The following is a 13,698-nucleotide window of genomic DNA, read 5'->3' as shown; positions in this document are numbered from 1 at the left end:
GTCAGCCTCTCACCCGTCCCCGCTATATGTCCCGGGCTCCGCTTGCCTATCTGCGGGCCCGAGACTGGTTCGGTGGGTGTCACGGGATGTGGTATAGAGGAGGGAGGAGGAGAGCGGACACATCTGATCCCCTCCCCCTGATCCGGACGTGATGTGACATTACTTCTGGGTCCCCGTTCAACAGATTCCCGGTCATTGAGGCCGGGAAAAAAAATGTAATGCGGTGTGACGTGCACCGCATTATATTCAGTGTAGTACAGGGGAGACTTGCAGGGTCTTTTAGACCCTGCATGTTTCAAAAAAGAGAACCTTTTTATTATTATTTAAACAATTATCACATAGTGGACTTTCTGTCCCGTATGTGATATTAAAAAAAAAAAAGTTAATTTTTTTTAATGGAAATTACACTCAAGCATATAACATCCCCAAATTTTTCAAGGCCCCCCCACCCCCACAAATGTACGCATTCACAAACGTAAAAAAACATAATTGGGCGCCTACACATGAAAACAACGATTGCGATACACATTACATATCACCACGCATGCAAGAATGAGAGCAATAATTCTAGCACCAGACCTCCTCCGTACACTATACTGATGCCCTAAAAGGGGCTTTAAAAGTGTTTCCTATAGAAAATATAGGGTACTAAAGTTGTTGTCGTTTCACGAGCGCACGCAAATTTAAGGTTTGACATGTTGGATATCTATTTACTCGCTGCAACCTCGTCTTTTCTATTTTACAAAAAATTGGATAATTTAGTTTTTTTGTTACCCTAAAATTAACTTAAGTGTATTTTTTTTACTGAAATTGAGCGTTCCCTAGACCTTTGTGATAATATTATGTGACATACAAAATTGGAACTACCGCTATTTTATTCTCTAGGGTCTCTGCTTTCAGAAAATATACAATGTTGGGGGGGGGGGGATTTGTGTTATCTTCAGGCCTCAAACAATTTTTTAAAGGTGTGCAAATAACGCAAAAACAGCTCTGGCAGAGAAAGGAATAAAGGAGAAGTCCAACACTCCCCTTTCCTGACAAGCACCCAATCGGTGCTCATTGCAGTGCAAGGTCTCTCCCCTCCCTGCTAGTCCCCGGGTGCAGTGCTAGAGAGCGGCGGGGGGAGAGGGGATAAACAGCGCAATGTTAAAAATATTAAACGTTTAAGTCGCCACAAAGCCCCTTTTGTTTTTAAAAGCCCCCGACATTACTTAAAGCAGATTTAAATACAGTGTTGGTTAAAATTTATTTTTAGCAGGACAAGTAGATTGTCATGAGGGACAAGTAGATTGGGACACTGATTTAGTCCTTGGAAAAGTAGTTTTTTCAAACATTTCTACACCCCTGTTGTGCCATGAGAAAGGGGTCTTTAGCAGCTCTGAAATGTCCCAGGCATTTCACAGTGGCAATTAATGTCTGATCCATGTTTTCTACATTCAGTGTTCTGGTGAGGTTGTTTCAAAACGGTCTTGTAATTTAATAATAAATACAATTATACTGGAAACAGGAAGCGAGTGTAGAATACAATCTCTTAAGCAGGTTCCAGGAAACCTCAATTATTCTTCCAGAGAGTGTAGCATTTATTGGACATGTCCAACAGAGCATATACAAAATAATACAATGATCAGAATTACCAAGAGTCATCTGCAGATTACCAAATCCTTCTATTCAAAAAACTTTAGCAATGATACAGACACTCCACCCATCCATAATATTGGCAAACGATGCTGTATATGCTCATGTTTTCCATGTACTATGTACATGTATCTATATATTTTATACCCCAGTCAAGGGGTATTTTATTAAAATTCACCGAGGTCCGGGCAGTAATATTTACATGCATCAGAGGTCTGAATCTCATGCAGGCACTTGCGGTGCATTTTCATGTGCGCCAAACCACGAGTTGCTATGGTGCGATTTTGAAAAAAAAAAAAAGGGTCGGGAACTTTGTGGTTTTAGCGGGTAGTGCAGCCCATTAACATTAATGGGCTGACCTACCCACGATGTATGCGCCAAATGCACATGTACAGATCTGAGCATGTTCTTACATCAGTGACCTCAATCCCCATTGCACATCACAGTCCCCTCCTCGTTCACAGCAAGATCCCCTCTTGATGAGTGTCCTAAGCTCCCCCGTTACATCACCCCCCTCCATCCCTTTCACAGTAGTGTTCTCACACTTCCTTGACATCAAACATCCCCCACCAACAGTACTCTCCCCTTTACTGTAGAGTACTCTTCCACTCTTTACATCATCTCCCCACACTACTGTCTTCAGACCCCCCACCGTTACTGTCCTCATCCTCCCCCCACGTTACTGTCCTCAGCCCTCACATTACTGCTTTCAGTTCCACCACGTTAAAGTTCTCAGCCCCCCACATTACTGTCCTCAGCACCCTCCCCCCACTTTAATGCTCTCAGCCCCCCAAATCACAGCCTCTAGCCCATAACATTTAAGGCCTCAGCTCCTCCACTTTAATGTCATCAACCCCCCCCCCCCCCACACTACTGTCCTCAGTCCCCCCACATTACTGTTCTCAGCCTCCCCCCCCCCCACTTAATGTCCTCAGCTCCTCAATATTACTGTTCTAAGCCCGCACCCCCCACATTCAGTCCCCAGCCCTCCCCCACATTCAGTCCTTGGCTACTTTTCACATCAGCCCCCCTTCACACTAATGTCCTTAGGCCCTTTAACTTCGCTCCCCCCCCCACTGTCCTACCTTACACAGACAGTGATCGACAGACAGTGATTGATTGCTAGGACTCCCCTTCATCTTAGCTACCAATTACCTGCTTGTTAACCTCGGTGAGCTCCCGCCCTCCATCCAGAACGTTCTTGCCTCCCACTGACAGCTCTGTGAGAATGACCACGGGACGGCTGGGAAGATTGAGGCATGGATGCCACTAGACCTCAGATGGTATGCTTTGGTATCTGACACCAAACGTCAGAAGCAGATGCTTTAAGTCCTGTAAGTTGGGAGGTGGGGCCTCCATGAATTGGACTTGTTTTTCCAGCACATCCCACAGATGATCGATTGGATATTGATGTGGAGAATTTAGAGATCAAGTCAACACCTTGAACTCCCTGTCGTGTTCCTCAAACTATTCCTGAACCATTTTTGCTGTGTAATACGGCACATTATCCTGCTGAAAGAGACCACTGCCATGAGGGAATACCATTTCTATGAAGGGGTGTACTTGGTCAACAACAATGTTTAGGTATGTGGTACATGTCACGTAACATCTACATGAAATGCAAGACCCAAGGTTTCCCAGCAGAACATTGCTCAAAGCATCGCACTGCCTTTGCTTGGTTTGCCTTCATTCGATATTGCATCTTGGTGCCATGTCTTCTGCAAGTAAGCGACACACATGCACCTGGCCATCCACATGTAATAGAAAACATAATTCATCAGACCAATCCCCCTTCTTCCATTGCTCCATAGTCCAGTTCTGATGCTCACATGCCCATTTGGTGGTGCTTTTGGCTGTGGACATGGACCTGGGATGGGCACCCTGATCTGTCTGTGGCTATACAGCTGCATACACAGCAAAATATGATGCCCATTTTTTCTGCTTTCAACACATCAACTTTAGGACAACATATTTACTTGCTGTCTAATATATTCCAGGTGCCATTTAATGAGATAATCAATGCTATGCACTAAGTGTTAATGGTCATAAAAGTTATGGCTGAAAGGTGTATATTTATATAATTTTATATGGATTTTTCACTTGTGATATTACCACCAGAGCTTTTGTTCCTTTATTTGTTGCTTTCTCGTGTTATTTCCATTATAATACTCTATTGGTTTCTTAGACAGCAATTTTTCTGGTGAGCTGTTTTGATGGCTAGCGCCGGGGATATAGCATACATTTTTTTGTTCCATATAAAATATGTACCTATTTTGAAATTGGTTGTATCTCTCTCTACCAGGTCCTTAAATTCCCCCCATGAAACAGCTGTAGATAATAGGGCTGTATACTCCTAGTGACCAATACACATTAATAAAACTGTCTAGTGCTGAGCATAATTATTGAGCTACTGGCACCAGTGCTGGGGGTTATTACTGTGTCCAATGACAACAAAGAGGGGTGTTTTGATTAAGTCAACTGACACCAATCTTGGGGGCTATTACTGAATCCACTGACACCAATGTCAGGAGTTGTTACTGCATTTACCAACACCAATGTTGGGGGCTATTATTTGCATCCACCAACATTTGGAATTATTTTTATGTACACTGACACTAATGCTGGGGGTTATTATTACGGACGCTAACATCAATGTTAGGGGTTATTATCATTTCCACTAACACCAATGCTGGAGATGACTGTCGTCCAACTTCTTCAGTGTGCATTATGGTATGCTGCATAAAATGCAGCAGGACCAAAATTTATACTTGTGCTGCTATTGTGCAGCCCATCTATAATTTTTGAAATTCTCCATCACTGCTTTCAACCATAAGAAAAGTATTTGTCAGTAGTATGGAATACTCCTGTAGGTGGCACTATAATGCAACAGTTAAGATCTAAAGCGCTCCAGGATGTGTGTTTCAATGAATGGAGGTATAATAAAATGTACCATGCCCAAACGTGTGAAGATCTGTGAATGATTTTACTGCACTTCTAACAGATGACACCAAATATGTCTTAGAAGCATGTTTTATATAAACACTGTCCTATATTTTTGCAGAAAGGGAAGAAATGATGAATCAACCAGCAATCTTGAAGCATATCAGTCTTACTTTTGCTCTTTAGCCCAGCAAGTGCAGCAAAGCTGATCAATCTCTTCTGGAGTATGAATGTAGAGGAGTGTCTATAATGTAAAGCAGTGAGAATACAAAGTATATATAGCTCACTGATACAAAGGTCTAATGAGAAAGAACCACTTATAGTAACAATACAATAACACATGAAACAAGCAGCTTTTAGCACTTAAATTACAACGCTAGCGAAAGGTGACAGTCATTTCTGTGCTGTTGGCTGTTTCAGGAAAGGAAGACTGTAGTGCAATGCAGCTGGGACAGAAGCACAATAAGAGCAGAATAGGGAAAATGCAAAAATAAGTGGGTCCAGTGTGGACACACGAGGTAAAAGAATGTCAAAAAGGACCTGGGCCACAGGAAGCAGTGATCAGTATCCATTAAGAAGGAAAGCAGGACTAGGGGAGCAGCTAAGCAAAGAGAGAAACAAAAGTGGGGCTAGAGAAAAGGGGATTGGAAAAAGAGAAAGCATCGCTAAAGGAGTAAATGATCTGGAAAATAGGAGGAATGTGAGGCTCCAAGGGAAGGTCATCAAGGATACAGGAAAACAGGCATTAAAATGGCAACATTACACAGCTGATTCATTTACCACTGTTGGCACGAAACTTAAAGCCTAAGCACATAATAATGATGTCAACTGTCTGACAGTGTTGCAAGGATTGTGCGAGCTTACAAAGCTTTTAAAACAGAATTACAAATTATTTTCTAGGCAAAACAGTACTATATATGTATTTCAGCTTATATTTACCTGTTTGCATGAAGTTCTGTTTAGTCGTATGACAATTACTCAAATGAAAAAAACAAGTCCATATAAACAGTAAAATATCAAATAGAATAGTGGCGTTTTATACCTGGGATAAGTTTGCACCTTCCCCAGCACTTTCCAAGCTGTCATCTGTGTTTTCTTCCTCCTGTTGCACCTCATAGGCTTCAGGAAAGCAGGACATGGATGGAGCTGATACATCCTGGTCAATAGTAAATTTCAGAAGGTCAAAATACCACAGTCGTGGTATATAGATTTCATCACCCGAAGCACCTGCATTTATTGATGCCTCCACTTTCTTTAATTCCTTCTTGAATACGGTTCTTAAATTTGCAATTTTATTTTTAACAAGTTCTAGGGTTGCTGTAGGGCACACAGACTTACATAGACTGAGCAGTTTGTCATATGCCTCTGCTTTTTTTTGTCGATTGGAATAATCAGATGATTTTAATCTCCACAGGCAAGGTAAAGATCGATACATTTCAATGAACTCTATCAAAAAATCTGGGTTCATCAGACATTCTGTCGACATTTTCCTCTCTCCAATCACCTACAGAGAAAGAGAAAACATAAAAAGAAAAATTAAATAAGAGCTGCACTGACCTTCTGTGAAAATATAAGACTTTTTTGTACTTCCTGTAAAAATCTTTTCTCTGCATGTACTGAAGGACACAGTGGAGATCTTTAGATCTTGACCATTGGGTTACACAGCACATCAGACACAAAAAAAAAACAAAACACTGGACTAGGGGTGGCCCATGTTGGCGGCCAACCTTACTCACAAAGTAGTATATGGAGCAACTGGTAACAGACATAACAAGTAGATGAGTGTATGCTTTGTCCTTCAAAGATTGCAGAAAAAGGGACTTCATGGAATGTAAAAAGGTCCTATTTTCTCCTCTGTTCACTGAAGAACACCAAAGAGATCCTTAGATCTTGAAAGCTGGAACAGCTTTCATTCAGTATTCACTCAGGGGTTGGAACATTATGCAACCACTCCCTTCTGGTAGAGTATTTACACTGCAACCTGCAACAAAAACCGAGCACCGGCAGATGCAGCACAGCAGCATGCACTATCCCCTCCCCAGAAGAGGAAGAAATATTCAGATTGAAATAATTGTGTGCAACTGCATATTCCATAGAGGAGACATTGCCCTGGTGTCTCTGAGGCCATAATTAGCAAGCTAGAAAAGGAGATAGATGCCTGTGTAGCCATAAAGTCTAGTCTAAAGTTGGTCATAGAGGAATCAAAATTCGTCTGGCTCAGCAGGGACCAGCGGAGTTTCAAGCCATGTGTGGCCATGCCTGTTCAACAGAAGTCGATCATCATATCAACTTCTGTCGAACAGGCATGTTGGAAAATGATTTTCTATCAGCTGGCTGCCGCTGCTTACCAGTGTATTCTGACAGCAGACAGTCCAGCTGTCAGAATACAATAAAGGAACGATTCCTTTATCCACCTCAATGGTGTGGACTGGGGAATCTGCCAGCGGGCTGAAAGAAAAAAAAAAGTCTTCTATTGCCTGCTTAACAGGTGTAATGCCTATGAAATGTGTTGGCCTTGGACCCTTTGTTTCTTGGGTAATTTTTGCAATAAAACATTGTTGGCCAAATGCCAGGGGCATCAGAGGTGACTGATGTGTCATGTCTCTAGGTCAAAGGAACAAAGTCACAAGATATTCTGCTGAGAGCAAGATAAAATCTTGTTTATGGAATGAAACGTGTTTATGACATCTAGTAACCTCACATTAGGAGATAAACTGTTAAAAGTAGAAATCCTTAAGTCTGTGGGGGATGAAAAGAGTTTTTGGGGTAGATAAGAAGCAAAAGTGTGACTTTTCAGATAACGAATATGGTGGTTGACCATGACTCTTATTCTCGCGGGACCCTTCTGCTAGCTCCTCCTGTGTTGGGTGTGGCGCCGCCCACTATTGAACAGCTTCCAGAAAATTGGTTTATAAAGGCGAAGGTCCGGGTGAGATAAGTAGAATGCCCCCTTAGTGGCCAGTGGACGCTCTGACGCTGGGATTTTTGCAAAGGATATATGGGCTAATCAACTGGTCGTGCCTATGGCTTCCTCGTGACCCCCTGGGCAGTTTGGTTCTGATGGGATTTGCTCCTCCCAGCTTCTGAAATAGCTTTGCTAATGTATTAATTCTATGCTGTCAAATGATGTGTCTATTTAATGCTGTAACGCTCACTCTAACTGGTGTGTGTTATTCTGCAGATTGTGACGACTATAAGATATATCCTTCTGTGTGTCGTGTGATAATAAAAGTGGAGGTTTTAACAGTGCAAAAATATTGCAGTTGGATTCTGTTATTTCTTGGAGTGCCGGGTGAATGCTATGATGTGCCTGGGAAGGTGTTCATTTGGTAAATGGTCTTTCACATGCGTAGAATATGTAATGGTTTAAATGCTGATTAAAAGGTACCTGCATGACTACACATTGATTGTGTGCCTGTATATGACTTGTTTTTAGTTATTGCACCCAGCATTTTTTATTACAACAGGTAAGACAAGTAGGGTTCATGAAGGATCAAGGGACACTGAGGTGAATGGTAAAATCCTAGAGGCTCTACAAAAGCAGGGTGTCCAGCCCCCAGTTGTCTCTGACATAAATCCCAGGGAACACCAGCGCAAAAGAGATTAAAGAAAAGGAGAGGGAACAGTAGATTCATTGCACCCTGGAGTGGTCATGTGTGCCTGCAAGAAGAGTAACACTGAGTCCCCTATGCACCAGTAAAAAAGGCTACTCATAGCAGGGCCACTGGCACTGGCCATTTAATCACATGTTGCTGGCTTCCACCAATTCACAATGGCCAGGTCCAGCAGTTTTAAAAACTTGTGGCTTGGAGGGACTGGGGGACTGGTCACCAATGGGGACTGCCCCTAGGCATTGCTTTTGTGCCTGGTGTCCTACTTTTGAAGGTGGCTCTAGAACCCAACAGTCAATATATAGGGATCTCCACTGTGACTTTTAATAAACAGAAGCAAAAAAACAAAAAACACCACCAAAAAAACAAACAAACAAAACACAAAATGAAAACTAACTGGCAAATGATAACTGGCAAACTACTTTCCATAAACATCTAGGTTTTCTTTGCCAGCATCCTGTCCTTTAGTAATAAACACTGTTTCAGTGCAAAGGGAGGTTGACTTTCACTCTTGCTGCATATCACAACCCTGAGGGTAAATGGCACATTTCCCATAATGCAAAGGGTAATGCAGGAAGTAGAAGGCGTGTGCACAGGCATAGCTGAGGGCTCCATCTCAGATACTGTACTTGGGGGGGGGATATGAATGCAAGTTACTCATTAGGGGGAGAACCTCTGGGGGGAGTCCAGAACAGACGAAGATCTGGGGGACCTAGTAGCTGACAGATGGCCTGCAATGCCAAGCTGCAGCAAGCAAAGCTCTTAAAATATTACCATGTGTAACAGTGCAAGGCCCTGTCACTGGGTGGAAATAGAAATGGTCAGGAAAAGGACACAGGGTTTGCACATTTTCTAAGTGCAGGACTATGGAGCATAGATTTTGAGTGAAGAAAACTGCTTTTGCAGCTTTCTCCGTATTGTTGTATTTCTGGATGGGGCTCCATAGTTTGGAGATTTCAAAGTGCTTTGGGAGGGAAGAAATCTCCAACCCAGTGTCCAGGTTTTGTGGGCAACCAGCAGGGTGTGTACCCAGATGCACACAGCCCTTAAGTTGCTGCAGTCTGAAGACAGAGCCCTGTCAGGAAAACTGGGGACTCCTGGTGGAGACTACAACCCTTGTGAGGGGGAGTCTGGGCCCAAAGACTGGGAAAGTTTGGTCAGCTAAGAGTCTGGGAGTACAAGAGAGGGTCTGGGAGGCTGAGGAAGCTGCAGAGGCCAGTGAGTCCAAGGGGAGGAAGGGAATGCATGAGACTCTGAGCCTGGGTTCACACGGATGCGGTGCAAATTCCGCAGCGCTTTACAATCGCACCTCGTGCATGCGAACCGCTGCGGGTGTGTATGTGAAGCTAACAACACCCCGAAATCGGTCCCATACCCATGCAATTCGATTCTAGCGTGGACCAAAAAAAAGGTCCTGCACCTTTTTGGTGTGGATGTGGTGCGATTTGAGCCATACAAAATGTGTGGCTCGAACCGCAACGCACAGAATTGCATGTGATTTGCACAGGAATGCGGTGTGGTTCCTGTGTGAATCACATGCGATATGCCGCACCGCACAAGTGTGAACTCAGGCTGAAGGAAGCAAGCTGAGGTACAGGGAAAACTCTGTCAAGAGGCCATGTGGGGCCTGAACAGCAAGGAGCTGTCACCTAGGCTGAGAGCCTGAATAGCCAGAGGTCTAGGAAACCAAGCCAAGCAGAGGTACTGTTAACCAGACAGCCATGTGGCTTGGCATTTTTGTTGTGTATTATTTTGAGTGAAGATGAAACCTCCTGTTTGGGAAACCTTGTGTTATTTAATAAAAGTGGGCTACCAGGCCCTTAATTTTAGTTCCTGTCTGGCATGAACTCGCTTAAAAACGCATCTACCACTGAGCTAAACATCCCCCATATCACAAGTGGTTCTTGGATGTAGGCAGAAGACTGTGGAATCTGGGTCCTTGTTCCACAGTGAGTCCGAATGTCAGCAACTGTTTGTGTCTGTGTGGTACAGCTAGGCAATAAGCATTGCATGCAGGCGGTGCACCTGTGAGAAGTTTTTTTTTTTTTGTTTTGAACTGTGTAACAAGCTGCTGGGATGGGATTGCAATAATGGGGCGGTCAAAACATTAAACCAAGTTAAAGAGAAAGTGCAGGCTGCTGTCCAGTGTCCCTGGCCGCAGAGAGGGAAGTTCAGATAGTAGTATCTAACATCATATGGCCAATAGTAACTACTGAGGAAGATTTCCTGACGGAATTTGAAAGCATTGCAACACTGAGAGCATGGCCTAGAGACTGGTGGCCAGAGTTGCTGCAACCCTTGCTGCAGAATTGGTTCAGGATATCCTACCAACAGATGGGTCCAAACAGGGATAATTATGACCAGTACAAAGCTGAGATCCTGCCTGGGGATATGTTTGGTGTGAATGGGAATGCCGGCAACACTCCAACAAGGGGAGGTCATCACCCTTAGCAATGGGAGAAATATCACAGGGACGCCAAAGCATCAGTCATACAATGGCTCAGGAGAGCGTGCGTGTTTATTAGTGTACCAGCCCTGGGTCTTGTGCAAGCATATCTGTTGCTGCCCCAGGCAACAATGGGAAGAGGTTTGTGTGGCCTGCAGGGGGTGCTTGTGAGTGTGAGGAATTCAAAGTTGTGTATTATGACCGTTTAAGTGAAGTGGTCGGCCCAAAAGGAGGGCGCAACAGCTAGTATGCTGCATGAAGTCTAGCCAACTATCTGTGGAGTGCAAGTCTGTTGGTACCCCTAGTTGTCTGTCAGGGATATGAGTTTTAACATGAACACCCACCCACATGGCTTGAACTGGATGGACTGGTATCTTTATTCAACCTTACCAACTATGTGACTATGTAAATAAATGCCCACACTGATATCAGTGATGATTTTGGACTTGGAGTCTGTGACTCCACGACAAGGATGTAATTACATCACTACTTGCTGAAGGAGAACTACAGCAGCAAAATGTTTTTTACTGATCTAAAATGAGATGCATTGCTGTCTATGGGACATTGCACACAGCTGGATAAAGATAGTAACACAATGTTGAGTACAGAGCAGTAAAACAAAAAAAGAACAATTTTTCAGCTGAGTGCAGTAATTTACTCAGGTATGCGTGTTTACTCATCTATAAGCATGTTTATGTGAGTATAAAGTAGTATATTACAATACTGGCAATGAAGAAGAGTTTTTCTTGTCTATATGCTCATGCTCCTTTACTCGCATATACTCAACATTACTCAGGTCTTTACGTACAGTTTTTGGCCTTTTGCACACAGGCGTCACAAGTTCCTGAGCAAACATCCGTAAACTATAATGCCTGTGTGCAAGGGGCCTTAGACTTGTGGCTGGGGCAATAGACGGCACAGCGGCCACTTACCTAACAAAACAGATAAGCAGGAATGACTTCTACTATTCAGGATACAAGTATGGATTTCTCCCTCACAGTAGAAGTAGAAACAAAAACACAAATTTGACCAGGTAAAAAAGCATCTTCATAATCTAAAAAAAAAACCCCAAAACTTCTGCTCTCCCATGATTCGTATACAAGAAAGTCCCTTCTTTGAGAAATAAAATTGTCCACATTGTGCCAAACTCTTCTAGAAATAGTGACATTCTTTGATCAAAAGGGTTTTTACAGATTGTGAGATGTATTTCCTGCAGAACAGTTCAAAGTAAAATAAGAGGAAACAATTTTGATCCAATGTCACAGGGAAACAATATGAGATCCAGAAATGCACTGTATATGCTGTGACAGCACCCACGTTACATATTTATTGGAGTGCCCTTGTGGGCTACCCAATACGTGGGTAAAACCACCAGGAAGTTGGGTGTAATAAAAGGGAACATGTGAACAACATCAAAAGCAGGTTTCCGCAAATATCGCGTTTACATCCATTTTAGATTATACCAAAATCGTGACCCCAATGTTTTAAATATTTTATGGAATTGACAAAATGGAGATGAGTAAGAGGGGCATGATCATGAAAAGGGCCGCTTATAAAAGTAAAACACATTGGATTCATGAATTAGACACACTCGTTCCTGCAGGATACAAATCTTAATTGTTTTATTTCCAATTACTGGGGGAGGGGGTGTTTAAGTAATCTGATTTTATTTTCCAAATCAGATAAGTGACCATTTATTAGTTTTTGTTTATATAGTTTATATATGGGTGAATAGTGATTATTTATGATTTTTATTATAAATTATAATTTTTTATTATACTTAGGATAGACAGAAATGTATTTAGCATGTACTGTAATTTGAAGTATGCATGCTAGATGGCGCTACATGAGTCTGTAGGGAGTCTGGTACTTGTGGAACATTGAATAGTGCCGGCATAATTGCCCAATCAAGTGGAAATATGTAACAGGAGGTGGAGAGTAATAGGTTGTCTGGGCTGTGTTGAGTAAGAGTAACAATATGGCGGACCAGACAGGACTTGTTAGTCTTGAGTTTTTTCGTATATAAGAGCAGAGACAGCAACCAGAAGTCTTTGCTCTTGAAGATGCCACAGCATGAAGACAAAACATGTAGGGCAGGGCTTCTGGGTGATGCCATATCCGCAGCTTGGAACGCACATTAGATATTGGATGAAACACTTCCAGGTTTATGTCTTGTGTGGAATTTTTACACTATGTGAGACTCCCCCCGCCTTTATAGTTATAGGATCCGTCTGTATGTGGTGGCTCGATGCACGGACTCCAGCCTCAGTCCAGTTTTTTTTTTTTATTTCATATGGGTACAGTGTTGCACGACCATGCAACTGTCAAAGTGGAACAAAGTGAAAACTGAAAATTGGCTTGGGCATGAAGGGGGTAAAAGTGCCCGGTAGGCAAGAGGTTAGGTTACAGAAATATCCACCAGTGCACATACTTCAAATTATTATTATTATTATACAGTATTTATAAAGCGCCAATAGTTCGCTCAGCGCTGTACATTACAAAGGGGGACAGAACATGTAACAGAACAATACCAATACAAAGCAAAACATGAGGGGATCGAGGGCCCTGCTCTTTCGAGCTTACAATCTAGGAGATATGGCAGCATAATAATACAAGCGAAGGTTAGGGAGGGCCAGTCCCCCTCTAGTGGTGGGGAGCTGCACGGCCTCTAGTGAGAGTCTAGGTACCTTTGGTGAGGAAGACAGAGAGAAGGGAACCAATGTCTTGATGAAGAGAGGAGATAAATCAGGGCATTCGCAAATATATACAGAAACGTCTGCAGGAACACCATTTTAAACAAACTGACCCTTCCCAATAAGGAAAGCGGGAGCTTAAGCCACTGATTCGTTTTGGTGCAAAAGGAGGAAATGCAGGGCATTAGATTGTTTTCAAAAAATGTCGTTAGGGGAAGTTGCACTTTAATACCGAGATACTTAAATTTGCGTGTAACCTGCAATGGACATAATTGGGGTAAGCATAGGGGTAAGTCTACATCGATCGAGAATATACAGGATTTTGTCCAATTGACTTGAAACTCAGGATAAGACCCAAACTGTTGTATAATAT

General features: G+C 42.8%; 1 protein-coding gene across 3 annotated transcripts in view; it reads right to left on the bottom strand.

Annotated features, from left to right (window-relative positions):
- Positions 1-13,698, bottom strand: part of LOC149452032 (uncharacterized) — a 206,678-nt gene that overhangs the window by 114,219 nt on the left and 78,761 nt on the right. For all 3 annotated transcript variants that reach the window (XM_089689859.1, XM_089689857.1, XM_089689858.1), the window contains one exon: positions 5,618-6,079. In XM_089689859.1, the coding sequence (XP_089545985.1) occupies positions 5,618-6,079 (462 nt within the window). The remainder of the gene's footprint in view (positions 1-5,617; positions 6,080-13,698) is intronic.

This window comes from Staurois parvus, unplaced genomic scaffold (assembly GCF_062004578.1).
Source record: "Staurois parvus isolate SC_StPar_1 unplaced genomic scaffold, SC_StPar_1.0 ptg000501l, whole genome shotgun sequence".
NCBI lineage: Eukaryota > Metazoa > Chordata > Amphibia > Anura > Ranidae > Staurois > Staurois parvus.
Note: the sequence above shows the minus strand (reverse complement) of the source record. Positions and strands in the feature narration are given on the sequence as shown.